At 41.3% G+C, this 25,124-nt stretch overlaps 1 protein-coding gene across 1 annotated transcript in view; it reads left to right on the top strand.

The window, feature by feature from the left end:
• Window positions 1–25,124, top strand: part of cdh4 (cadherin 4, type 1, R-cadherin (retinal)) — a 201,106-nt gene that overhangs the window by 138,480 nt on the left and 37,502 nt on the right. Inside the window, exons 6-7 of the mRNA XM_041035025.1 lie at window positions 15,163–15,318; window positions 20,084–20,228. Coding sequence (XP_040890959.1) covers window positions 15,163–15,318; window positions 20,084–20,228 — 301 coding nt within the window. The remainder of the gene's footprint in view (window positions 1–15,162; window positions 15,319–20,083; window positions 20,229–25,124) is intronic.

Consider the following 25,124-nt stretch of genomic DNA (forward strand, 5'->3'; position numbering starts at 1 on the left):
ACGCTAGTCAACTGAGCAGTCTTTGTGACTGAATCTCCTGCCATTCGTGCCCAAACATTGATCCTTCTTTCAAAATTACTTAGATCTTTTCCTTTTCCTATATTGATACCAAATCAGAATCAACTGGGCCTGCTCACCTGTGTGGAACCATCTGCAGTCATTATATTTCTCCGCTCATTTATTCAGATTTTCCTTTAATTTGTCACTTTTTTTATGGTGCTTTTTGTTGTGTTCACTTGCATTCTGACGTTACCACCATCACCATCACCATCGCAGACCTCTGGCTCAGATGACAATATTCTGATTCAGCTTCTAAAAGCTACTTTTACTTTGACACAAACAGTAAGTGTTTTTCTCTCTCTCTCTCTCTCTCTCTCTCTCTCTCTCTCTCTCTCTCTCTCTCTCTCTCTCTCTCTCGCTCTCTCGCTCTCACGCACACTAACACACACACACACATACATGCACGCGTGCACACAAACACACAAACCAATAGTGTACTATAGCTCCATTCCCCTGCTGGCCATTTTTACCCTGACGTGCAATCCAGTCATGAAGAACCACAAGTGCTGCAGCTATGATGGCATTGATTTACCATTGTGCTCAAATGGAATAAGCTTCCAAGCTTTTGCTGTCAAATTATTTGACATGACAGATGTAAGTGCAGTGGAAATGGAGAGGTTGCAAAACAGCTTGAGTTAAATGGATACTGAGGTAGATGGCGAGAACTACTCCTTTTGAGAAACTGAAAAGCAGTGAGGGTGGGAGATGGAAAAGGGAGAGGGGGGACAGGCTGAAATTGAAAAAAAAATAGAAAGTCTTTGGAGAGTGCTGTAAATCTGCGGGGTGAGGGAGGCCAACATTAGTTTCAGGCCATTTGTGGCATTCTCATCTCAACCGTCTCCTGCAGCACCTACACTGGGACCAATGAGGCAAAACTGATGGAAAGCAGTCTGAATATAGGAGAGAAAAGATCCTCCTTTCATTTAACCAGGCCTCAAACACAGGCTCCCTCTCTGACCCACAGTTAGGACAGGGAATCGGACAATATGAGCTGGAAATAACTAATCACATTGCAGACGGTTATTTTAATATTATGTGATTCCACAGCCAAGGGAAAGACTAAAGAGACATGTCTGTGTTTGCTGTTTCTTTTAGTCTCTGCATGACTCTGTGCCCTTTCCGTGGAGCTAAATGAAACTGTAATGATATCTGTATCTATAATGGTAGCCTTATCACACATTCACATTCTTGAAGAAAAATGAAGGTCTTAAGGTGAGAAGGTGAACTGGCTTATTAGAGTACATCTCAGGATGATTTGGTGTACCTCATTATTTTGAATAGGCCATTATGGTAGTGCTCATGGCTAATATAATACAATACATAGTAGCGCTGAATGAGTCACAGGAAGAGCAAGTACAGGTCCCTCATTTAGATGGATTTTTATCAGAAGCAAACAAAGGCACACAAACAAAAACAAATGGTTAAGTTCTCGCACCACTCACGACTTTAAAACCGAGGGACTGTGTGGCTTTTTTTTAGTTTTCTAATTCAGTTTACTGAGCTGAGCAGCTAAAATATATGTGTGATATATACATACTGTACGTGTGTGTTGGAGCAAGTTAGCTCAATGATATTGTAATGTCTGTACTGGCGTTTGCTCAGTTCCCAAAATGAAAACACAGTGGTTTATTTACAACCTCATATTGCACAGTGTATTTCATTACAGCTCATAATGAGTTCATAATATGCTTTTTGGATCCGCTTGTTCCGTCTGCAGTTTTATTGCATCACTGTGCGTTCAAATACATTGTGTCCATTGTGACTAGTTTGTGTGTGAGGGTATGCATGTGTGCATGTGTGTGTGTGTCGGTGCGTTTCCACCAGCATATGAGTACATGAAGTAGAAGGACAGGACTTACTAGCCACTTACCTAAATTTAACATGTAACAGAATTCTTCACCCAAAAACAAAGTTTTCACATTATTTATTTACTTACTACTTAGTTCTCATGCCCAGTTTCAGGATGAAAAGCATTTCACATTTCTTCTCTTCTGAAAAAGGCAGTAAGGGGTGCTGTGGAAAGAACAAAAGCAAAATGAACTTTTCAAACCACTTACTTAACTACTGCACAATTAACTTCTTCCCCAAACTGTCTCATGTCTGGGACCATCTAATTGATTGTCAGGGAGTCGTAACTCATTCCTTGGCTATAGTCTAAGCTTCAGAAGAGAAAGCCAGGGGCTTTAATTTAATTTTCTTTCTCTAACTTTGAGCAGTACATCAAAACAATGCATTTTATTAACACAGCATGTTCTGACTGTTAGTGGTAGTTGTCAGCTTACCCCAGGTAACACAGGACTTTATCCTGACTAAGGGGACATTCTCAAATATGGCAAAATTTTTATATTGCTATCATAACTTAGAAGAAATCTGTGTGTTCTGCCACGTTAGCAGAGTGAAAATCTCAAAACATGAGGAGTTTAACTGTTCAACACCGAAAATGTGGGGTTTAGTTGGGTTAGATCTCTTTAAATATTTCAGTGCTTCTGTATTTAGTGGTGCTGTCGATTTCTTACTCACTACTGTAACAAAGCGCTGCTTCCTAATAAATTGCATATACTGTATGTATTGTATCAATTGTTTACACTTGAATTAAACAGCAAACCCTGAAACTGTATAGGTGTAAACGTGAGGTCAAGGACTTCTTATAGCTGCTCTGGGCTAAACTACACCAATAATCATGAGCAATGTAATTTCGACTTGCTATTGACAAGAGGTAAAGATTTTTGTTTAATTAACCATGACCATTCCAGTACTTCGAAATGACTATAATAACTCAGTCTATACTTCCACTTACAGTTCATGTCAATAGAGCCATTAAGTATCGGCCAACGCAATCAGTTACTCATAACAGGTCAGTTCTCACAGTGGTTGTCAGACAGGGTGGCAGGTCACCCTGGTGTGTGTGGATAACCAGGGCAGAAAGATTAAATGAAACTAAGTTGAATGAATGTGATTTATGTAGGGAAAATACAGAAACAAGAGTTTGTTGATGCTTTCATACTGATCTGTAAACTTGGATCCTTTCTTCAGTGGTTGTTTCTGCTATCATTGTTAATGATTGATAAGAACTGTGGCATGGGGCGGGAGCATGAACTATTTTCTGGCTTCTGAAAGGAGGCACGCAGAAAAAAACATTTTTGAAAAAAGTTTGAGAACCACTGGTCTATGCAGTCATCGTAATACTCAGCTTCGTTTTTCAAGTCTATGTGCAACGTCTGCCTGTGATAGAAATTCAGTTAAGTTTTTAGCTTCAAGGAGCAGACAGAGTTTGTTGACATATCTCGTCCTGGTTTAAAGGTTTCTGGGACACCCCTCACTCCCTTTTTTCCTGACACAATCCTCAGAGAGCGTCCTAGAATCCAGGAGTTTTTCTTGGTGCTGAATCATTAACAATAACAACAAAGTCTCCAGGAATAAAGTTCCCTTTAATCTTTTTCCACATACTTTACTTTTTCATGATGAGGATGTACTGTCTAACCCACCTCCTCCTCGAGATCTGCCAAAATACTTCTCCTGTCTCCGTCTTCTTCTAGGTCTTACTTTTGAGGCAGTTCAGAAAGCACCGTACAGTTTTGCGCTGAAGCGATAAATGTGATAAAGTCTGTTCATTTCATTTGTTCTTGTTGTAATTGGTCTATTGTTCATTGTGGCCTTTTCTTCATACAAGGCTGTTTGTCATTCAGGTTAACAACTATCACTTTCAAAGATCTGGAGATCTGTGGAGACATATACAATGGTACCTGTGCATGAATTTTACAGCTTAGCTTTCTTCTTTGTGCTTTCAAATAGAAAATCATCATTTTAATTTAACACTACAGATGGTGTAGTTGTGGACACATATAAACAGGAAGTTTGCCAAATGTTTGATATGATTTAATTGTTAGCAGTAAATTGATTCATTCATCCAATGTTTAAAATAATCATTATGAATTAATAAAAGTTGCAAATGCCACAAATTTAACTTCATTTGGAGCCCTCAGCAAATTTAATCATATATGATACATGTGACAAAATGTGACGTATCAGGTGTAATACGTCAGTTAGCCCTGGGCCTTTGTTGTGAATAGATGTGCAGGACAGCAGTCAACATGTTCTGGCTCTGTGAGAATATTCCCAACACACATCTCCTGCAGCATCAGAGGAGTGTTTATGTATAAGCATTTGTGCACACTGGCTTTTGTCTTCTGGTTTATGCCTGTGTCTGTGAGGGTATGTGTGTGTGTCGGTGTATTTATGTGTGTCTCTGTGTATTGTCTGTGTATTGGAGTGCATTTGTGTGTCTGTTATTCTCAGCATCCCCAGTTGGACAATTAGAAGGTGACAGTCCCATTAGAGCCAGCCCAGCAGTACAAAGCCTGAGTGCTGTTGTGAGTGACACAGAGCTCAGCCTCTCACTAAACAACTGTCAGTCTGCCCTCGTCCACTCTGACCCCTCTGGCAGCCTCCCTCTGAGCCACTCGAACTCCCCTCTGGACTCTCATTGGCAGCCTCAGCAGCTCCCTGAGCCAAGCATGGTCCTCCTTTCAAGCCTGGCCTCTAACTGATTGGTTGGACCTTGCTAGCCTTAGGCATGCCAGAAGGGCTTTCAACTGGCTTCAGGGTGCAGCTGATTGGCCAGGCTGTCAGGGCCGCATGTCTCCTATGGGAGCATGTGGCAGCAGCATGAGTTGAAGGATGCAATTTGACAATGGCAGAAGGTGGTTGAGGAAATGTGCAAGAGCAGCAGAAAGCTCCTCACTGTTCCCTCCCTCTACCTATAACGCAATCTATATCTATCTATCTCTGTATGCCTTGTTATTTCCCTTTAGTCAGCCTTCCAGCAGCCCACCATGTCCTCACTATAATTATCTGTTCATGGTAGACCTGTGGTATGGTTTACCTATTGTCCTGTATTGGGTAGAATGGGAGAATGGAGCTATTTAACGAGTTGAATCTCTCCAGGGGTCTGTGGCCTCTTTGGGGCACGTAGGACAAGAACGTCAGCCTCTGCCTCCTCCACTTCCATCTCAGAGTTAGGGAATGTGGTTCTTTCTTTAAGGGAGACAGAATGGCTGTATTTGCTCTATTCTTCTCCCACACTGTGAATCAGGAGAATTAATGCCATTGTTAATGCAGAGAGACCGCTGATACATTTCAACAGGATTCTCGCCTCTTGCAGAGCTCATCTAAATTGCCTGGCTAATGCCGTAATTGGGTTTGTGAGTCACTTCTTAACTTCCATTAATATTTGTTCTCCCTCTAATTGCCCCTTTTCCAAGCCTACATTTCATTCCTCTGTCTGGTTAATGGTCTGAGGTGGAGGCAGTGACGTGCGTGTGCACACGCTCGAGAAAGCGTCTAATCTATTTTTGAGCAGATACAAAACGTTAAGGCTGCGGGACCGCTCCTTCTCTTCCGGGTAACGATGAATGACATACAGGACAGAGATGGAGGGTATCTGAGTGTAAGAGAGAGAGATGTCAGTAAGGTTCACGGTCAGAATATGAGAAACAACCTCCAGATATCTGTGATCCATATGCACTAAAAAATATCTCTTCCCCCAAAGACTTCATATCTGTTTTTTAAAAGAGTGCCAAACGCTTTCATTTGAAGGTTATTTATTGGATATGCTGCCAGCTTTCAGAATGCTTTCTGCTCTTCATTAAAAAGACATATTGCCTGACAATAACTCTGCTTTCTCAGATGTTTTCCTCTAAGCTTCTTCCCTCTTTTCACACTCACCTATAACTGGATTGTCTTTTCCTCTTATATATCACATTAAAACAGCTCCTCTGAAGGAAGAAAAGCATAACCTCAAAAGGTTTCTGCTTTGTTTCTCTAAATTGTCAAGAAAAAAAAACCTTACCCTATCGTCTTTATATCCAAATCCACTTCACAGAAATATTACCTCAGGAAGCCTTGGGAACTCAAAGGATTCAATTCAATTGACCGTGTTAGAAAGAGGAGAGGAATGGCTGAATAACTGTGTCAGTACCAGAGCAGACAAACCTTCCTCAGGTGGCGACTCTTGCTCGTTTGTATTGATGGGGACTCTCACTGCTTCCTTCCCACTGGGAGAAATGGGAGGAGGGAGCGCAGGAGAGTGAGAGACAGAGAGAGATAGACAAACTGATACGACAGAACAAACAGACAGGATGGGAGAGCACACCAAGTGAAAAGGAGGGCATATAAGGTAAAAAAAAAAAAAAAAAAAAAGACAGAAAGAAAAGAAAAAAGAAACATATTTCGGAGCTGCACGGAGCTTGGTTTATTTCCCGTTCAGTTTCCGACCCATGATGGACTAGCCTGCCTGCTGCAGACACAGCTGGTCTTTATGAGTATCAGGGATAACTGTGTGCGACGGTGGCTGTCAGTGACTCTCACTTGAGAGATATTAAACCTGAGCTCTCTGCAGCTTCTCTCTCACAGACCTCCTATGTGACTATTTTTAAAACCTTCCACACCATTCCCTTCTCATGATGCCACTAAACTGACAGGTTTTACCGCTCTTTATCGACGCACTCTTCACTCAGCTCCGGGGGCATCCACGGCCGGAGGCATTATGTTTTCAGGTTGTCCATCCATCCGTCCATCTACTCTTTCACTTAGATTTAAGGATGAACTGATTAGATTTTGGTGGTGAAAGGTCAAAGATCAAGGTCACTTTGACCTCACGTCTGCCCCATTCTTGTGAACACGATATATCAGGAACGGCTGGAGGGGATTTCATTACACCTGGCACAAGCATCCACTTCAAGGATGAACTGATTAGAATTTGGTGGCCAGAGGTCAAAGGCCAAGGTGACTTTGACCATGCAAAACACATTTTTGGTGATAACTCAAGAATTCAGTTTTCACTACATATCTGCAACTTGACTGGTTGGCGGAGGCACACTACCACGAGGTGGTAATCCTAGACGTGTTTTGCAGGAAGGGAAGTTTGAAGGCTGGCAAAAACTTGAGGTCCCACATTTTCCCTAATTGGAAATCTTGTTTCCATTTTGTCAGCTCATCTTTCTTTTTCTTTCATCCTCTGCTTCCTATTTCCTCCTATGTCATTTTGTTGGATGTTTGTGTGGATGGCCTATCAGACTATTTGAATTCCTCTTCCCCATCAAAAGTAGGGCACATCAGCTTTGAAGAGTGACAAGCACACAGCAGGAGGGATCAAAGCAATGCAAAACTGAAATTTAAGAGGAAGTTAAAAAGCATGTAGTTTTGCCATTTCCCTCATGTTCAACAAAGAGAAAACAGATACTGTATAACAGCAGGGAGGGATGAGACATTATCAAACAAGGCTATTTTCAAGGATTGCTGTGTAGCTTTCAGATGCACAGATCCTCTTGATAATGCTGTTTAACATAGCAATTCACCCATTCACAGTGGCTCATGTTAGCAGCTATTCCAGCATCCCCACGACTGCAGAGGTTTATTGTCAGATATGAATATTTTAACCCCAGCAGCAACACTGAAGTCAGACTGCTCAAAATAGGAAAATCAGTTGTCTATTCCAGCATGATAGTGTAATTTTCTTCCTTTAAATCCACTCGCTAAGGTGCCAGACCTGCTATGAATCTGCTATGGAAATATTTAAAAAAAAAGCTGAAAGCATATTTTAAAAACCATTAAATAGCTTGCCAGCAATTCCCCAAGTCGACAGGCAGCAGCATAAAAAGGAGCAGTAAAGCAAATAGAAATTAGACATATAAGCTTGCAGCTGAAATTACTGGAAATTCACTCTACTTGAGGGAAATCTGAGTCATTTCAAGAGGGAAGCGTAAGAGCATCAGGAAGCAAATTAGATTTAGTTATACCTTAAACCCCATTCAAAAATGTCAAAGATTTTCTGATAGTGCTCTCCTTAAACTGGTTCTACATGAAGAGATGACCATCAGGTGCTTAGACAGAACACCTCAAACCAATCCTGACTTGGAGCAGTTTGCCTCATTATTAAAATTTTGGACAGTAAAAATACAAAATCAAGCTTTCATCAACACTAAATAACCATATTATTATGTCTCATGCTCAGACAGTTCAGAGTGGGAGACAGAGTCTAAAAGGAGAACAGGCTTCTGAGTCTATGAGACATCCAGTCAGTAAGTGGTTTCTATTAAAGGCATCCAGATATTTGGCAGCCGCTGTCTTAATTATGGCTGACAGCTAAAGCGTGACTGAGCGGCCGCCAGAAGGGTTCAGTCATAGGCTGTCTGTGGCCTGTGTGGCTGGCATCACTTCCTCCCATAATGCATCTCAGCACCTAAATACCAATAATTTGACTTTACTGCATTTACCTACTGCACATTAACCATCTTTGAAACATTCAAACTATAACTATAATCCTCATAACCTGTTATACCCGCCGTATTGTAGGTGTTTTCCATACCGCTGACATTTTCAAGTAATATAAATAGCTGAGGTTGCTCTCTCTCTGTTTACTATTATTCATACATTACTGCATATGTTAAACACATCTTATTGGTTTGGGACTAAGAAGAACACAATTATTAGAGCACAAGGCCAAAAAATTAAGACAAATATAAGATAATGTAATAATAATAATAATAATAATAATATATAGATTGAATGTTATCCTCTGATAGATAATAATAGTCAGTTTTTGATAGGAAGATTACAGTATATTTCTAACTATTGTAGGTCTGATTCTCATAACTGTTTTGATTATGGGTTGTGGTAGCTTTGCACTGCACTGTAAAGAATAGGGAAACACAGTCTCTGCAAAACAATGTACATTGCAGCAGTGCAAGCCCCCTGAAGCTTTGCAGACATGCTCAGATTTTTGGTAAATCATTTCAAATACTTTTATCTAAGCCCAAGAAATTAGAAATTAGCCTTTTCATGTTGATATATGAGTCAATACAAGGTTTTGTTGATTTCAAGTTAATTCAGATTTCTACTTTCAGTTTTCAGGCGACTTCAGAACTTATAAACAAGTTGTTCTGACTTGAACTATTTTGACTTGAAATGATGAGTGGAACAGACTCACTCAACTCATTAAGTTAAATTTACAAAGAAACATCATCAGCATATTAGACTTCTCTGCATGCATCGTTTGAGAGTTAAAACTCTCCAGAGGCTCCTCTCTTTTGTAATTTGAAGAAAATATTCATAATGGAAACTTGCTGTTTGTAATGCATATTGAAGTAAGTCATGGTTATTTCTTCTCATAATAATGAAAACGGTTCTACCCATGAAGGAGGCCAGTGTTGAATCGAGCCCCTTCCCCGTGTACGCTTCTAATTTAACAAAGTCACTGGGAGCAGCCATGTGTGCTGTCTTTGTACTGACTCTGGTTCAAAGGGGCTCCAACAGCTGCAGCTCCATGTCAAATGAAAAACCGACTCTTTAAACTGAGAAATGTAAAAGGAAGGCAAAAATGTCCGAAACATTTGTCAGCATGACTGATTTAACCTCATATCTTAAGTTTACTCAACTTCAGTTAACTCACATTTTTTTAGGGCAGCAAGGGAACGTTTGCTTTTAATATGATCCAGCTTGACATGATTTGCCGTGAAGTAATACTAACAACGTAAGACTTGATTTCATTTCAAATGTCAAAGAAAAAACTAGTCAAATCAGCATCAGTTTGAATGTAGAGAAAAAGACCATTCATCTTGCATAATGTCCTTCGTTGGTTGAAAATAATTTCATTGGAAATTTCATAACACGAAAAGCTTAATGCAAACTGTAGAGTAAATTTGTTGTTGTTGTTGTCTGTTTGCTGGCAAGTGGTTTGATGGTTTAAAGCTTTTTGGTGTCTAAATATTTTGGCATATGATTACTCTAAGCCCCAGAGCGAGTGGGCGTTTGTGCTGCGAGATGGTGAAATGAGTTTGGCTAAATTAGGGGGTGCGTATGTAGATGTGGCGCTGTCCATGGCACTGAAGCCGAGTGGAGGAGATTGATAGACAGACAGAGCATGTCATTCAGCAGGTCATATCCTGCTTGCTTTTTGTGGTTGGCCTAATCCCTCACCCCATGGAAGCAATCCGACCTAGAGACAAGGGAAATGGGAAGTGAATGGACAGTCAATGAGAGAGCGAGCTGCAAAGCATAAACAGCTGCAGCTCCCCCTGTGCCCCCTTCTGATGAATGCTCTGATTAATAAATGTGAATTAATAATAAATAACTCTTTGTTTGTGTTGACAGTTTGTTTAGTTTTGTTTTTATGTTTAACAGTGTTGTCCAATGTGCTCCAGGCACTATGGATTTTTGATGTGTTCACCAGCCTCTGTGTTCTGGGACTTCCTGATTTACAAATTAAGCACTGAAAACATTGTCAGTCCTTGTGATAGCCAGTAAAATTGGCTCATAGCTGTTGGGTGAAGTGCAATACTGTGGCACAAAAGCAGAAAAATGAAAGATTTTTTGTGCCCAATCAGAAACTGTCATGCACGCACCCTTTGACTCTCACAAACACACTCAACAAAATCTGTTTTAAAGCAAATTAGATCAGTGGTTAAGGGGATGTAATGTAAAAACCATTCCCCAGTCTAAAAGGTTAATTTTTATTTTAATATTTTATATTTTTCTCCAAACAGAATAGATATGGATAAATGAGTGGTACTGAATGAGCCCCTGGCCTCCTGGTGCAGCTCTTGTGCCTGTATAACCTGTGGGGGGTGTTTGATGTGCCTTAAAGGCAAAGTGAGGTGACGGAGCCCATAAAGAGCTATAAAATAAAGGGAGAGAGAGAGAGAGAGAGAGAGAGAGAGAGAGAGAGAGAGAGAGAGAGAGAGAGAGAGAGAGAGAGATGTGTGTGAAGTCAAAGTACAGCAACACAGGCCTGAATCATGAAGCGAAGATGAGACATAAAAGAGGCTATCAAAGAGTGTAAACTACAGATTCCCATTATTGTATGACATTAGCCCATAGTACACAGTAACCCTTAATGATCCCATGGGTGCCTGGAGGACACTGTCCTTTAATGACTTCCTGGTTGAATGATTGTTGTTTCCTGGGAGCAAAATACTGCTTTGGAAAAAGAACTTGCTTGTCCTTTGTGGAGCTGAACGCTGCTTTGTTCGTTTTGCTGCGCTGATAAGTGCTGAAATAAGCCCAACAAACAGAGAATTAACATAGAGCTTTTTGTAAGTATAATAGCTTATCAATTTTCAGCTAACAAATAATTAATAACTACATTAAATAAAAGGATTTACATTAAATCCACCTCGAGGGCACCAGCCTTAAAAAGAGGAAAGGACAACCGGTTCACTGATTCAATCTCACAAAATATACTATCAGTTCGGAAATCTGATTAATATTTAACTAGTAACTACAACCAAAATTACCATATCAATAACTAGAAAAAGGTTGAAGAGTTTGGAGTTTTGCAGAGCGCAGGTTGGAGGCATTAACCAGGTTTATTCAAAAGCTTTTAGTTAACAAACACCAAAAATGAAAACCCACAATATCTAGTCTAACAGATGGTACTGTATACAGGTGTGTGTGTGTGTGTGTGTGAGAACGGGCAAAATGGTTGGCTTAAAATGGCGGCTGGGACCACATGGTGTCTGTGAGAGGTAAACGAAGCAGTGTGTGAAGCGGGGGGTTTGAGTTTCCTCTCCACGTGTGTGTTTCTGTGATTAAGGCCAATTCTTGTAGGATGAAGGTGCCAGGATAAAAGAGAGGTTAGTTGGTCACATGCAAAATCAAACCAAACCGAGTCAATGCATATACACTGACAAAATTGAAACAGTCTTGTGCTTGTGCTTTCTTGCATGCTGTTTTAAGTCCAGCTTGCTGCAGGCCTGGGTCACAAGCCACACAGCGACCAATGGAAGCTGGTTGTTTGGTCCATGGGCGGTGTTCAGGTATAGGTGTGAGACCTAAGGAACTAAGGAAGGAAGTTTAGTACAGTTTAAATCACAGAATGAACAAATTTATCTGTGGAGTCCCCGGAGACCCTTCAGTTGGATCAATTAATGAGATTTGGACAGAGTGAAACTTCACAGTGCGCTAATTAGGCAGCCAGCCGCTATGCTCAATAAATGGAAATGTATTCCTTTCCGTTCCCTCTATCTGTTTGTGTGTCTTGCGTCACCCTGAGGAGTTTTAACAGAACACTAATTCTTCATCTAATTTTCCCCAACTCCCTATTGCTTTCACTCCCTGTGTTTCCCTGCCTCCATCCCTCTCCATCTTTCTTCTCACGCTGATAGCTTGTCCCACAGGATCCCTGCGGTTGTCAGTAATCAAGGAAATCACTCTCAAAGAGCTACAAATAGGTCACTTATCTGATGTCTGGTCTGATCTGACGGAGACAGACAGCCAGTTAAGTCCTTTGCATCTGCCTCTCTCTGCTATTTTTAGTGTGATTAGTAGCCATTCTATCTGCCAGGAGGTACTAAAGCAAGAGGGAGAATGAAAGATGGCGATAGATAGAGAGCGTGAGAGAGAGAAAGGGAGAGAGGGAAAGAAATCCCAGCTTTCATCATTAGCATTCAATTCAAATGGCTCAATTGAGCAGTTGTCACTCATGGGATTCCCATGACTCTGAGAAGCCGTGCTTCTTCATTTATTCAATTTATTGATATAAAGGCTCTTCATTAAGAGACACTGGCAAATGTGACATCAGGTCTCAGGTGGCCTTGATGTGGAATTTTAAGCAGGCGTGGAACCACAGGCTGCGTGACATGTAAGAGCTCCTTTGTCTACTCTTGGGGTTATTACACCAGCTACACACGATCTGCTTTGAAGTTCCAGTGAAGAGACAGATCTCACATAAACACACACACACACACACACACACACACTCGGAGACTCAGAGACTCAACTGTGCATACATCCGGATCCAGAATCAGAAACCCATGGCAGGTGAAAATTTCATATGTGTGTCTCTGGCATGATGGCCTTGTGAATTATTGAACTGAGCTGGTCCTTTTGATCCGCGCTTTGGTGCGCACACAGAAAATCTCTTACCTGTCAAACACTTCACTACACACACATACATGGCCACAAGCCGACTCTTATGCACCCAGGGAGTACTTACATGCAGAAATAGTAGATGCAGGGTGGTGGAGCTTTCTTTCTTGCTTTCTTTTTTTTTGCATGTTCCTGCAGCTAAAGCAGATGGGACTCTTCACGGTGTGCCTCAGTTCATTTCTTGCTTTTCTGAACGATGAGGCCTAAACATGTTTGTCTCCTTCACAGATGAGATGGATGATTTCTCAGGCATGTTCTCATTACTGAAATGCATAATCTGCATTCTGCTCCACATTATCTATCCGTTATTCAAATAGATGACACTGATGATGAGGGTCAGTGATCACATGATGTTATTATTTATGCCATAGTTTCATCCTGCTTTGATTGACAGACGGTGGATGCCATGAATAATAAACGTAATTAGTCTTACAGTATCATTGTCATGCTACAGTGATTAGATGTATGCCATCAACATATCAACATCAACATAAATGCCAGTGTATGTACAACAGCTTGAGTGATTGATAGGAGTTAAACAGTACGTTACATTACACTGGAACCTACAAGATCCACATATGGATCCTGTGTGTCGTGAGCTCGGGAAATGAAAACTGTGGCTGTGAAAGCTCACTGTGGAGTGCTACACTGTGGGTGTGAGAAGACCATGTTGGAAATTAAGAGAGAGGGTATCATGTTCAAACAGAGAGATGTTTTATGCAGAAGCCGCCGTCACCGCTGAATGGATGAAGTAATTTCATTTTCATGCATGATCTGCAGCCTCACAGACCAGGAAAATTGCATAGGAGGGGAAGAGAAAGATTGAGAGAGAAAAAAAAGAGTCAAGCCGCTCCTTTTTTCTCCATTTGACTCTGTGATTATTCCCTCAGACTTGTAACCATAGTGATGGTTCAGTCCCAATAAAAAAAAAAAAAAAAAAATAGTCAGCACTGTGTCGTGTTTCAGAACCTGAGGTTAAGGTTGGAGAAAAGATGATGTGAGGATATTTGACACACAAGATTGATGAACCTTCATCCAGGATCCCTTGCTGTATTTGATTGGCTTTGGCTATATAATAAGTAAGGTTCCATGTAATTACTGACTGAATTTATTAGTGGTGGTTTACTGTTTTACTGTTTGTCCTAAGATGACCAATTCTTCTTACTAATTTCTACTGATCTCTTATATCTGAAACAGGGGGAAACAGCTAATCTCCCAGTTTTCTCTCTTGATTTGAAGCCTGGCTAACCGGCTGCTTCATGTTTACCGTACAGGCATGAGAGTGGTACCAATCTTCTTCTCTGACTCTGGGTAAAAAGAAAGCAAATAATCACATTTCCTAAAATGTCAAACTATTCCTGTGTGCAGAGGTGAGAGGCTTTGTATGCCCACTTAATAATGGTAACACTTTCAGACCCATCATTTTTGCTAATGTCACATTAATGTTGCTGGGTTGTATAGTGGCACAGTAAAATCCTTAGAGCCCACTGAAAATCAATGCCACAGGAAGAAAAACTGCAGTCCTGTCTCCTTTTGTCTTCTTTAAAGTCAGCAAGGTGCTGAGCAAAAGTGTTAATATTTTTATTCCTGTGGCAGTGGAGGCGTTCATATTGAAACCTGTTCAAAGTAAAATATATCACTGTTTCTCATTTTGAATGGTGTGTGAAATAACAGCCAAGTGTTGAAGATGGAACAGGCACATTGAGATATTGAACTCTAGTCAGACATAGTTGAGCATGAATCAGTTTCATATCACCCAGACAGGCAGGCGTCAGAAATACCTTCAGAACTGGCAGTAAGGTCCTTTTACACTTGTTCAAGGTCTCAACCAAAACCAAGAACTCAACAAAAAACAAAATCAAACTAAACAAGATCCTATGACAGTGGATCTGTTTCCCTCTGCACATTGTTCAATTTTCTATTTTCACCTTCAGGCTGTAGGTTCAAAGTGTACGCTCAAAAGAAATCTTGCAGTGGAAATGTTATCATCAATTTATCTATCAAGCATCCAGTGTACTCTTAGTATGTTCTCAAACTTTTTATTTCACAGTGTGTTTTTGACAATTTATGTCACTTACCTTTCTCTGAACACGTTGTACAGCCAAAGCCTGAAAAACCAGCACTAAAAACCGGATTTTCCTCTCTGTTGAACATGTTTCTTTGTTTCTGTGTCCTCAGATCCGCTCAGATCAGGATAAGGATGTTGGCATCCGCTACAGCATCACAGGAGCGGGTGCCGATCAGCCCCCGAGTGGCATCTACAACATAGATCCCATCAGCGGCAACATGTTTGTCACCCAACCTCTGGACAGGGAGGAGAGAGCCTCCTTCCATGTAAGGACAAAATGACTGTCTGTCTTGTCACTTTCTGTTTCCCCTCTAGCTCCATTTACGCTCCACTTATCCCTGTGGAAATGTGCCTTACCTTTTCACTTCCCCATCTAACTTTCATACTAACACTAATGCTTGTCTGTCAAAACACAGCCACAACTCGGAGCGCATTCAGAGGACTTGCTTTTCTGTTAGCCTCTGTACAGTGCCTTCACACCAGCCTCTCTGGGCTCTGATTGATACTGAAGCCAGCTATGAAATGCAGAATGCCTTGAGAAAACACAAAGCCACTTCAGCCGTCATTTAGTTTGAGGTGTAGCTGTACAGAGCAGCGTAGGATGGACAGAGCAGGGAGGAAGAGAGAGAGAACCAAGGTGTAGTGCAGGAAAACTGTTGTCTTTGTTCTTACCATCAGAGCTAATGAGCAGGTGCAGCTTCGAGGGCGTGTGCACGTTTGTGTGTCTGCAAAGCTGTGTGTGTGTGTGTGTGTGTGTGTGTGTGTGTGTGTGTGTGTGTGTGTGTGTGTGCGTGTGTGTGTGTGTGAATGTGCGCGTGTGTACATGCATTGAATTCTGATTGATATATAATGTGTGTTTCTGTCAACAGTCAGCTCTCTCCTTCCTCTCTGTATGTGTCTCCCACTTTTCCATTGTGTACCACTGCCCCATTTTACTTTGCCTCCCCCACGCATTGTCGCACTCTCACCTTGTGCATTCTACAGCTGTGCTGTTGAAAGGTGCAGGCTGACAGCTGTTGAGTTAGCCAGCTCATGGCCCATAGGATTCCCCATCATCACACACTCACACTCACGCACAAGAAGCTGGAGGGTTGAGTTCATGACAGGCCCCTCTGGAATCTCAGGTTAAACAGCTCTGTGGATGCGTGAATTAAATATGCAGACCACATGAGACTTGTGTTAATGCTAGGCCATTGGTTAATATACACACATTACAGGTTTCAGCGTATATCAGCAAAGACTAACACCCCCACTTGCAGTGAACACTGGTGTCAAACTCACAACACCCGCATGACTGTCAGCATGATAGATGGCTGTGATGCCGATAGAGCTAATTCAGAAGCCTGCTCCTGTCTCTGAGGAAGGATAGAATAAAGGAGATTGGATCTCTTCAGTGTCTGTCAGCACACACACTCAGCAGTATGCACACATTATAAACACCAATGCATGCACTCACACATACACAGTGTGGACAATGACTATAAACAAACACAAAGCTCTAGATGATTGTCTTCTTTATTGGTTTGTCTCGTACTTGTATGTGTATGTATGTGTGTTCCATTCAGTTTTCGATGAGCCTCTTGTTGCCTCACTTTCTATGTTCAGGCTCAGGACACTGCTGCATTTGTGTTACCTGCACTTGCACTCAACCAGCAAACTGGGATCAATAAAGCAAGTAGGTTATTGGTCCCTGGGAAAGGACAGCCGCTCAGTAAACAGTACTTATTTGACACTGCCTGTAGTGAAAACAGCATGTTAGGTTGAGGGCACTTCAAGTTGAATGCGGCTCCTATTTAGACTCCCGTGGACCCATGCTGCTTGTGATGTGATGTATGATTTAGTGTAGGAGAATGTAGGCAATGTTTGACCCAGGGGAAATTTAGTCCATTGCTTACTTTCCTTCCTTACTTGACAGAAAGTTCCCAGCACTGCTATGCTCTCGCAGGCCAAACTTTGCTTGTTAGTTTTGGGTTCAAGTGAAAAGAGAGACGAGGCTGCTGTTTTGTTTTTTTTTTTTGTTGTTGTGTTTCAGACTAGCACCGGGGGGAAGTGATCTGCGAGGTGAGGAGAGTGGGTGTTAGCCTGAGCTTCAGTTTTGTCAGACAGAGCTACTATGAGTCAGCAGGGCACAAGGAGAATTGAGCAAATATAAGAATGTCTGTGATTTTTTTTTTCATATATATGTTTACATGAATCCATGTAATTTAGTGTACAATGACCGTTTACGTGTGTTTTACACAGATGCTCAGATCGTGATCTGAGTGGTGATCTAATAGTGGTGTAGGACATTTGCGTTCATTTGGCCATAAATGAACACCAATAAATGTAAAACATTCAAACTTTGAAAATACAAGAAAAATTATGTTGATTATTTTTATTGAACAAAACTAAGAGGCTATCAGCCACGCTAGTGGCTCTGTGAGGCTGTAATGAGGCACAGTGGTGCTGTGAGCTAAATGCAGTCAGTAAACATTAGTATGCTAGCATGCTGATGTTAGTTGAGTGTGTTAGTGTACTGATGTTTGCTTATTAGCATTAAAAATAAAGTACGACTGAGGCTGATGAGACTGTTGCTCATAAACCAAAGTATTAGAAACATTTTTAATTTGGAGCTGATGGTGACTCTTGGTGAAAAGGCAGAGGATCATTAAAGCCATTAGGATAGTCTGTCTGGGGACGATGTATCCTACAAAATGTTTTTGCCAATCCATCAAGCAGATGATGAGATACTTCACTAAATAAGTGTAAGCTGTGACTGGCTGGTTGCACTGGAAGAAAAATTAGAAGATCATTAAAGTCAATAGAATTTATCTTCTAGGAACCTTGAATATCTCAAAGTTTATAAAATAGGTGTTGAGGTATTTCAGCCCAGACTAGTTGCGTGGTGGACTAACTGGCACAGGCCATCCCTAGCTTGGCTAAAAAATATAAATTAAAAAAAACTTATAGCAGCATGGCTCGTAGGGTTGTACATTAAATCACACCAAAGTCCATGATGAAGCCACAAGAAGTGATAACAGTAACAGCATTTTGTTTAGAAAATGTCCCTAGTCATACATAGAGGAGATAGGTATGTACAATATTTTGGCAGAGAAAGAAAAATGCACCACACACACAATTCAGTACAAAATTGTCAAGGGTCTCCTGGAAGTTCTGTGCAAGTAGGAATATATATATTGAGTAAAGGGGCCAATGGGCCAAATACAAACTGTATATCTCCTCTGTGGTTGGTCCAGTCATAGTAAAGCTCACCCTGCAGAATACTGATGTCGGTTCACACGCATACATTTGTCTGCGCAGCACACACACTCCTCCAGGCGTTCAGATCATATTTCCAGTTCCTCCATAGAGCGCACAAACACAGACACACACAAACAGACTCAGACACAGTAGGGCACACACACACACACACATACCCCCCCCCACACACACAGATGTGAATATACAGACATACACACCTATAGAAATATAAGAAAATATTCAAGAATGTACACACATCCACAAATCCACAGTCAGAAAGGACACACAAGGTAACCACAAATACACACAGATTAACAAAAGCAAAAATGCACACTATCACACATTCACACACACACACACACACACACACACACACACACGCCCATCCACTGAAGCAGTCACACATCCCTCAGCATGCAGCATTCACAGCTGAGAAAACAGATTGGGCTTGTTTGTTTGTTGGGTCTCCTCTCCGTGTTTGTTTGCTGTGCTTCAGCCAATGGAAAACTAGCATCTTGAGGATCATTAAGTGGATAAAGAGGGCTCTTTTGATTGGCTGTGTGTGTCTCCCCTGTGTGTATCTGTGTGCCTGTGTCAGTGTCCATGTTAATATGCATAAACATGTGTCTGAATTGGTGTTTGGATGCGCGTGCGAATGCTCAAGCGGGCGTGTGTTTGGGCATGTTTTGATACATCCTTGACAGGCAGACACAAAAGCAGACATGATTAGTTTTGTTGCGGTGAAGGCAGGTGCCGCCATTCAATCTTTCATGTCACCCCACAATACATCACGACTTCCTGTAAATCGGCTGGCAGGCAGATCCTCCTCGACTGTGCTGTGGCAGGCAAAATATTTTGCTGCCGGCGTGTCAGTTTTAGCCAGAATGAGAGCCCTTCTCCTCTTACCAAGCCAAGCTGTGATTGAATAACATTTCTGCAGAGGATATGAATTTCTACGCAATTGAATGAGAGTGATGTAAGTCACGGTGAACAGTGCCAGTTTGGTTCCAGGGCTATTACAAAGCTTTGCGTTATGTTAGATATCATTAGCGGGGATTGGTGGGGAGTAGAGGGTGTGTAACCGCAGCAGTGGAGATTAAGACATCCCACTGTAGATGATGATTGCTTTTGTCAGTCCTCCCTGTTCAAGCCCCCACACCCCCACACTGCCTCTTTGTGTTTTCATCTCTCATTTACTTGCACAAGTCTCCTCCTCTCCGTCCCATCTCATTCGCCCTTTTCCTTCACCTTTTTTTTTTTCATTCTCGGCCTCTTTGCTCTCTCTATTCTCACACCGTGAATTGTCAAGGAAAAGCTCATCACTCAGAGACATCTATCCAAATGGCTGGCTTCGTCAAAATAAATCGAGACAAACATTCTCCCTGAACAAAAAGAAGCCACAGCTTGAACAGCAACACCTATCTGATATTCTTTAGGCCTCTGGCTGTGCTAACAACAAAATAGGTGTTGTTTGTGTGTCTGGAACATTTCACTACTTTGCCCCTTTCTGTGTTGTTGTGGTCCTTGCCAAGATACCAATGGGATACTCATGCCCCGTTGGCAGACAAGAAACAGAAAATTTGCCAGTTGAATGAAGTTGCCAGTTAACAAAGTCAAAGTTGTGTCGTGTCCTGAGTGTGTTCCAGTCCAGACCAGACTGCAGAGTCTCGTATCGATCGGTCCAGCAGCCTGTTGTCAGCTGAGCTACATTTGGAACATTCATTCAAGATAATGTTCAGCATTCAGTGCTGATGATCCTTTCTGCCTTTGTGCTTTTATGTATATTTACAGCTGCGAGCCCACGCAGTGGACATGAATGGTAACCAGGTGGAGAATCCAATCGATCTGTACATCTACGTGATCGACATGAACGACAACAGACCTGAGTTTCAGAACCAGGTGTACAACGGCTCTGTGGCTGAAGGGTCCAAACCAGGTAAGAGTTACTTCTGCCATGTCACATTACCTGGCATCGCAATACAGGTAAAGTGCAGACTTATTTGAAAGCTTTGCACTACGAGGCAGATGGGGAGGTGTAACGCTGACTGATTAACGTCCTTTGCCGTCATCCACAGTCTCAGCAAACTTAGACTTATTTGCTATTACAATCATGATTGTCATTACACTACCTACAATCATGCAGGTAGTTCAGCAGCAGGTCTAGTAAATTGGTTAGCAGCTTAGTTGCTAAGTCAACACCTTTATTTAAACTGAACAAAGCTTTAAGTTAATGTATTGATCTGAACAAACTGCCCTTGCAGAGACGGCCACCTTTGGATTACGAGACGCAGTACAAACTCCAAATAACCTTCCTTCGGTTGGCTTATTAGACGTATTTTTGTTGATAGCAATCATTAAGCTAATACATCTCAGCAAACAAATGCACAACAGATTATACACACAATGCCTGGGTAATGTTGTAAATTTTTGTTTTATAAAGATGAAGGAGAAGGAGAATCCTTTAACACTGGTTAAATGAAGCAGTGTCCACTTGTGACCTCTCTCCACAGCTGTGGATGTCTGCGTGCACTTGCCACAGAATGATTTTTCCTTCTCACATCGTTTTCATTGGAATATTTTTAGAGGCCTGAAGAAGCACAACTATTTAATATTTAACAGGAAAAAAAACAAAGATAAGAGGAAAGCCTGTAGCAGAGCTGTGTCTTTTCTTCTTCTTTTCTGTCTTCTTAATCATCAGTGTTTGTTGGTTTGCAGTTTTGCATTTGCACTTATCAGGTTCAGAGTAACCTAACATGTCTTTAACTTTTTTTTAACGCTGTGAGCCTTTGTGTGTCACCCTACTTGAGCATAAGAGCATTTGGTGTCAGTTCAACCAATCAAATGTGATATAAGACAGACTTGAACAAATACACCAACATTTTGAGGTGTGAATCAATGACTTGAAGTTTTTGGTTGGTTCAGACAAGGGCAAGCTCATGAGATATTTGTATTAGAGTATCTTGGCTGGATGCATCATTATCAGATTCTGCAGAGCATGGAGAGATGTAGACCTTCCCTCCAAATCAGGGAACAGAGTCGTGGTCAGTGCCAAGCGAGAGACAAGAGCAGAATGTGCAAGTAGCTCTCATGTCTCAACTGGAAGAACTCTTGTTCTAACAATCAGACCCTGAGGACCCATGTTTGTCTTCACAGCGTTCAGATATTGTTCTGCTGCAGTTTAATCTCAGGGGGATTTGTAAACAATATAGGAAAGCATGTTGTGCGTGTGTACGTGTGTGTATGGATGAGCGAGTATGGGATTGACTCTTTGTGTGTGTGTGTGTGTGTGTGTGTGTGTGTGTGTGTGTGTGTGTGTGTGTGTAGTAGATACTCCTCACTGGAGCGTGGGTCTATATACAGAGCTCCTAATTAGTGAGGGCATCCAGACATTCCAAAAGCTACTTTCTTCGTTTTTCTCTCTGATACTCTCTGCTTAAAGTGAGAGCACGCAATGACAAAAATCTTTGAATAAAATTTTTTTTTAAACAGAGTGCAATCTGTTATACCAGTTAACCCGAAACATATTACACCATGTACAGTATAATTGCTCTGCTCTTCATTAAGCAAGCACTGCCAAGTAACATTTGTTTGTGGAGCACACAATGTCAGGTGTTGAGAGTTTGGTGTCAACAAAGCGTATTGTGCGTGTGGAGCTCAGTCATTGTTCTCTGAATTGATGAATTTTAATTAGGAAAATAGGCTGCAAAGCTGCATTGGCCTAATTGCCTGTTTAGTCGAAGAAAATAAAAATGAGTGCCATTCATCTTCAGTGTAGGTTTAAGGAGACATTTTATACTTTTCTGGCCCATTTAAGCCTTTAATACATCCTTCACCGGTTAAATCCTGTACTCACTATTAATGGACCCAGTTTAGACCTCAAGTTAAATGTTTTGATGATGTTGATTTTTCTACCCAGCTGCACCGATTCCAACTATGCAGTTATACACAAGCAGCTGATAAGATATGCACTTTGTTAAATAAATGTGCATTTATTTAATGTTGATTCTGTCTTTGGCTAAACTCATTTGTATATAGCTTTATTTACACAGAATCACAAAACCTAAGACAAAAAATAAATATAGCAACACTCAATAAATGATCTATCTGAACAAAAACTCTTTACCTTTCTCTCTCCTGAAGGCCACCTCAGCTGCTCTTCTGCTTTTTTTTTTAACAGTTATTCACTATTTTTGACCCTGGGACTTCTTTTTGCTTCTTACAGTGTTAGAATATACATTTTTTTCATTGAATGCTGTGATATGTCATCTTCATATCACACATAAGTCGACTGACATTTTCAGTGATTATAAAAAGAGCCACAACATCACTGCCGAGCTTCTCAGATCCTCCTGTGTGCATCCCGCATTTGCATGTGGCTTTGTGGAATCAAAAGACGACCATGAAAAATCCATCAGGTGTTACCCCAGGTGACAGTCTCTTTCCATCCTGGCAACAGGTGGTGTGTTGTGAAACCCATCACAGCATTTCAGGTGACAGGTGCTGCTCAGGGCAACGCTGCTGCTGGAATACCTCAGTTTTCTGTCTCACACTGCCCACAGCAGGTCTGACAAGTGGTGAAACTTCAAAGAAGATTCACATCTATTACTACATAATGATGTACCAAGTAGTGCAGTTGCATACATGTTATGGGTTTTCCAAAACATTGCTGTTGCCATTTGCTGCATGTGCCCGTCTGGAGGCAGATAATTAAGATAAGATAAGAGAATCCTTTATTAGTCCCTCAGTGGGGCAATTGCATCAGTTCAATAATAGGTGAACAGTAGGTGAACAGAAACAGCACGAAACAAGCTTTTCAGCTGAAATTTCAGGGTAATAAGCAATGCATTGGTTGAGTGGGTTGTGACTGTCATGAAACTTGTGCCATAAAATGTTATCTTCTTCAATTAAAATCATATTTTCCCACTTGCCTCTTGATGCTGCGAAGTGAACAAACTTAAGTTTATTCACTTCACTTGAATGAGCATGACAGAAGTCTCAGCAGCAGAGAAGTGTACAGACTTGGCCAAAAAAAAAAAAGGAAATTATCTGCATGGCTAGATACCACTACTGGTAAGTGTAATGCCTTTAAACTTTAAAAAGGTTAAACAATTCAGTTCGACTGTTTTTTTTGTTTGGTTTTTGTTTTTGTTTTTTGTTTTTTTGTTTTATTTAAAAAGGTGTGAATAAATTCAATTTAAAGCACATATAATATATTAAATTCACACACAGATGGCTCAATTCACTGCTCATGCTCCATCACCCCTGTGGAAAGTTAAGTGAAGGTATTTTTATTGTCACTGTTGTAGCAGAAAGATAAAATATCACACATGAAAAATGTGCAATCGCAAGTTCTTCAAGTTTTCTACCACACCAGTGTGAAAAACTTTGAATAGCTCAATGAATCCTCCAAATAAATAGAAGCAGTTCAAATGTTTAATATCTGTGTTTTGAGAAATTTGTGTAATAGCAACAAACCCTTATTCATAGTTTGTATTTTTCTGAATGCCATGCAAAAGGAAGATATGTATGAAGCAGCAGTAGTATCATCTTCTGTATCTACAGACCCAGATATCAAAGACGCCTTACAACACATCTCCATATCTAGCACTGTGTGAAAGCCTTCAAAGAGGGAGACCTACAGGGAACCACCCTTATCACCCTCACCAGATGTTACGTAGGGAGAGATCCGATCTAACTGTCAGTCAGGATCTGTTTGACACGGCTTCATTTGTCACTTTCTGCCACCGGGCCCCCGCTCAGCACCAAACCAACCTGTGACTAATAGAATTTAATTTGTGTGGGTAATCAAACCTAACAAAACAGTACATGACAAGCTGATCACATTCAGTTCTTATTAATTAGGAATAAATGAGATTCAATGTGAAACCAGGAGGATAATCCAGGGAAACGTGCTAAACCTGTTAAATGTGTGCAAATGTGTTCTTTTGGTAGTTCTAGCTAAGCTATAAGAGCAAGCTAACATACAGTACACACATAACATAAAAACCCACATGGAATTCCTCTGCCTTTTGAAGTAAGGTCACTAAAATGACCTGAAACTCTTAAAGACTGTGACATGAGACAGCCCTCGCATTGTGTTAAGTGGCCTCAGATAAAGATTTGTCGACATGGCGTGACTTCTTCAGAAAGCTCTTGTGTTCAGAGGCTGAAGTGTACTCAGAACATCTGGCCTGTGATGTTCTGTCCTTCTCCTTCCCTCCCCCTCATGCCCGACTCCGACAGCAAGTTGTTCCCTTTTATGGACTGTCTTTCTTGTAAAGGCCTTCTGAAATGAGAGTGCGAGATCAAAACCTGCAGCTGAGTGCCTTCTCTCACAGTCGATTTGCCCTCCCAAGGGGGGACAGGGGTGCTGCGTCTCTCTCTCCTCTCTCTCTGACGGGTTTGCTAACAGTTGCAGCAAGATTTAAAAGACTTTCTCTCTCCATCTTGCCTGGGGGTGTAATTAAGGATCGGCAGAGTTGGGGGAGAGATGGAGTGATGGAGGCGAGTAGAGGTGGAGGAGCACAAAGATGTTTCACTCAGTGTGTTGGACTTTTGTCTATGAGAGCAGGTGTTTTTCACTGGGCCTCATACTGTTAGTGCATGCATGTTACATAGTGCCAATGCAGAGAATACTTCAGGGTCACAGGAACAGTTTTCATTGTCACAGAGGGTCAGTGGTTAGCACTGTCACCTCAGTGTAAAGGACCTTTTCTGTGCCACTTAGCATTTTCTTGACCAGTCTGTTCCTGTAGGCAGAGAATCCACTGAATCTGTAGGTATGAGTGATATAAAGTACGAATGGAGTCTCACCACTTTTGCTTTCAGTAAC

This window comes from Toxotes jaculatrix, chromosome 3 (assembly GCF_017976425.1).
Source record: "Toxotes jaculatrix isolate fToxJac2 chromosome 3, fToxJac2.pri, whole genome shotgun sequence".
Taxonomy (NCBI): domain Eukaryota; kingdom Metazoa; phylum Chordata; class Actinopteri; family Toxotidae; genus Toxotes; species Toxotes jaculatrix.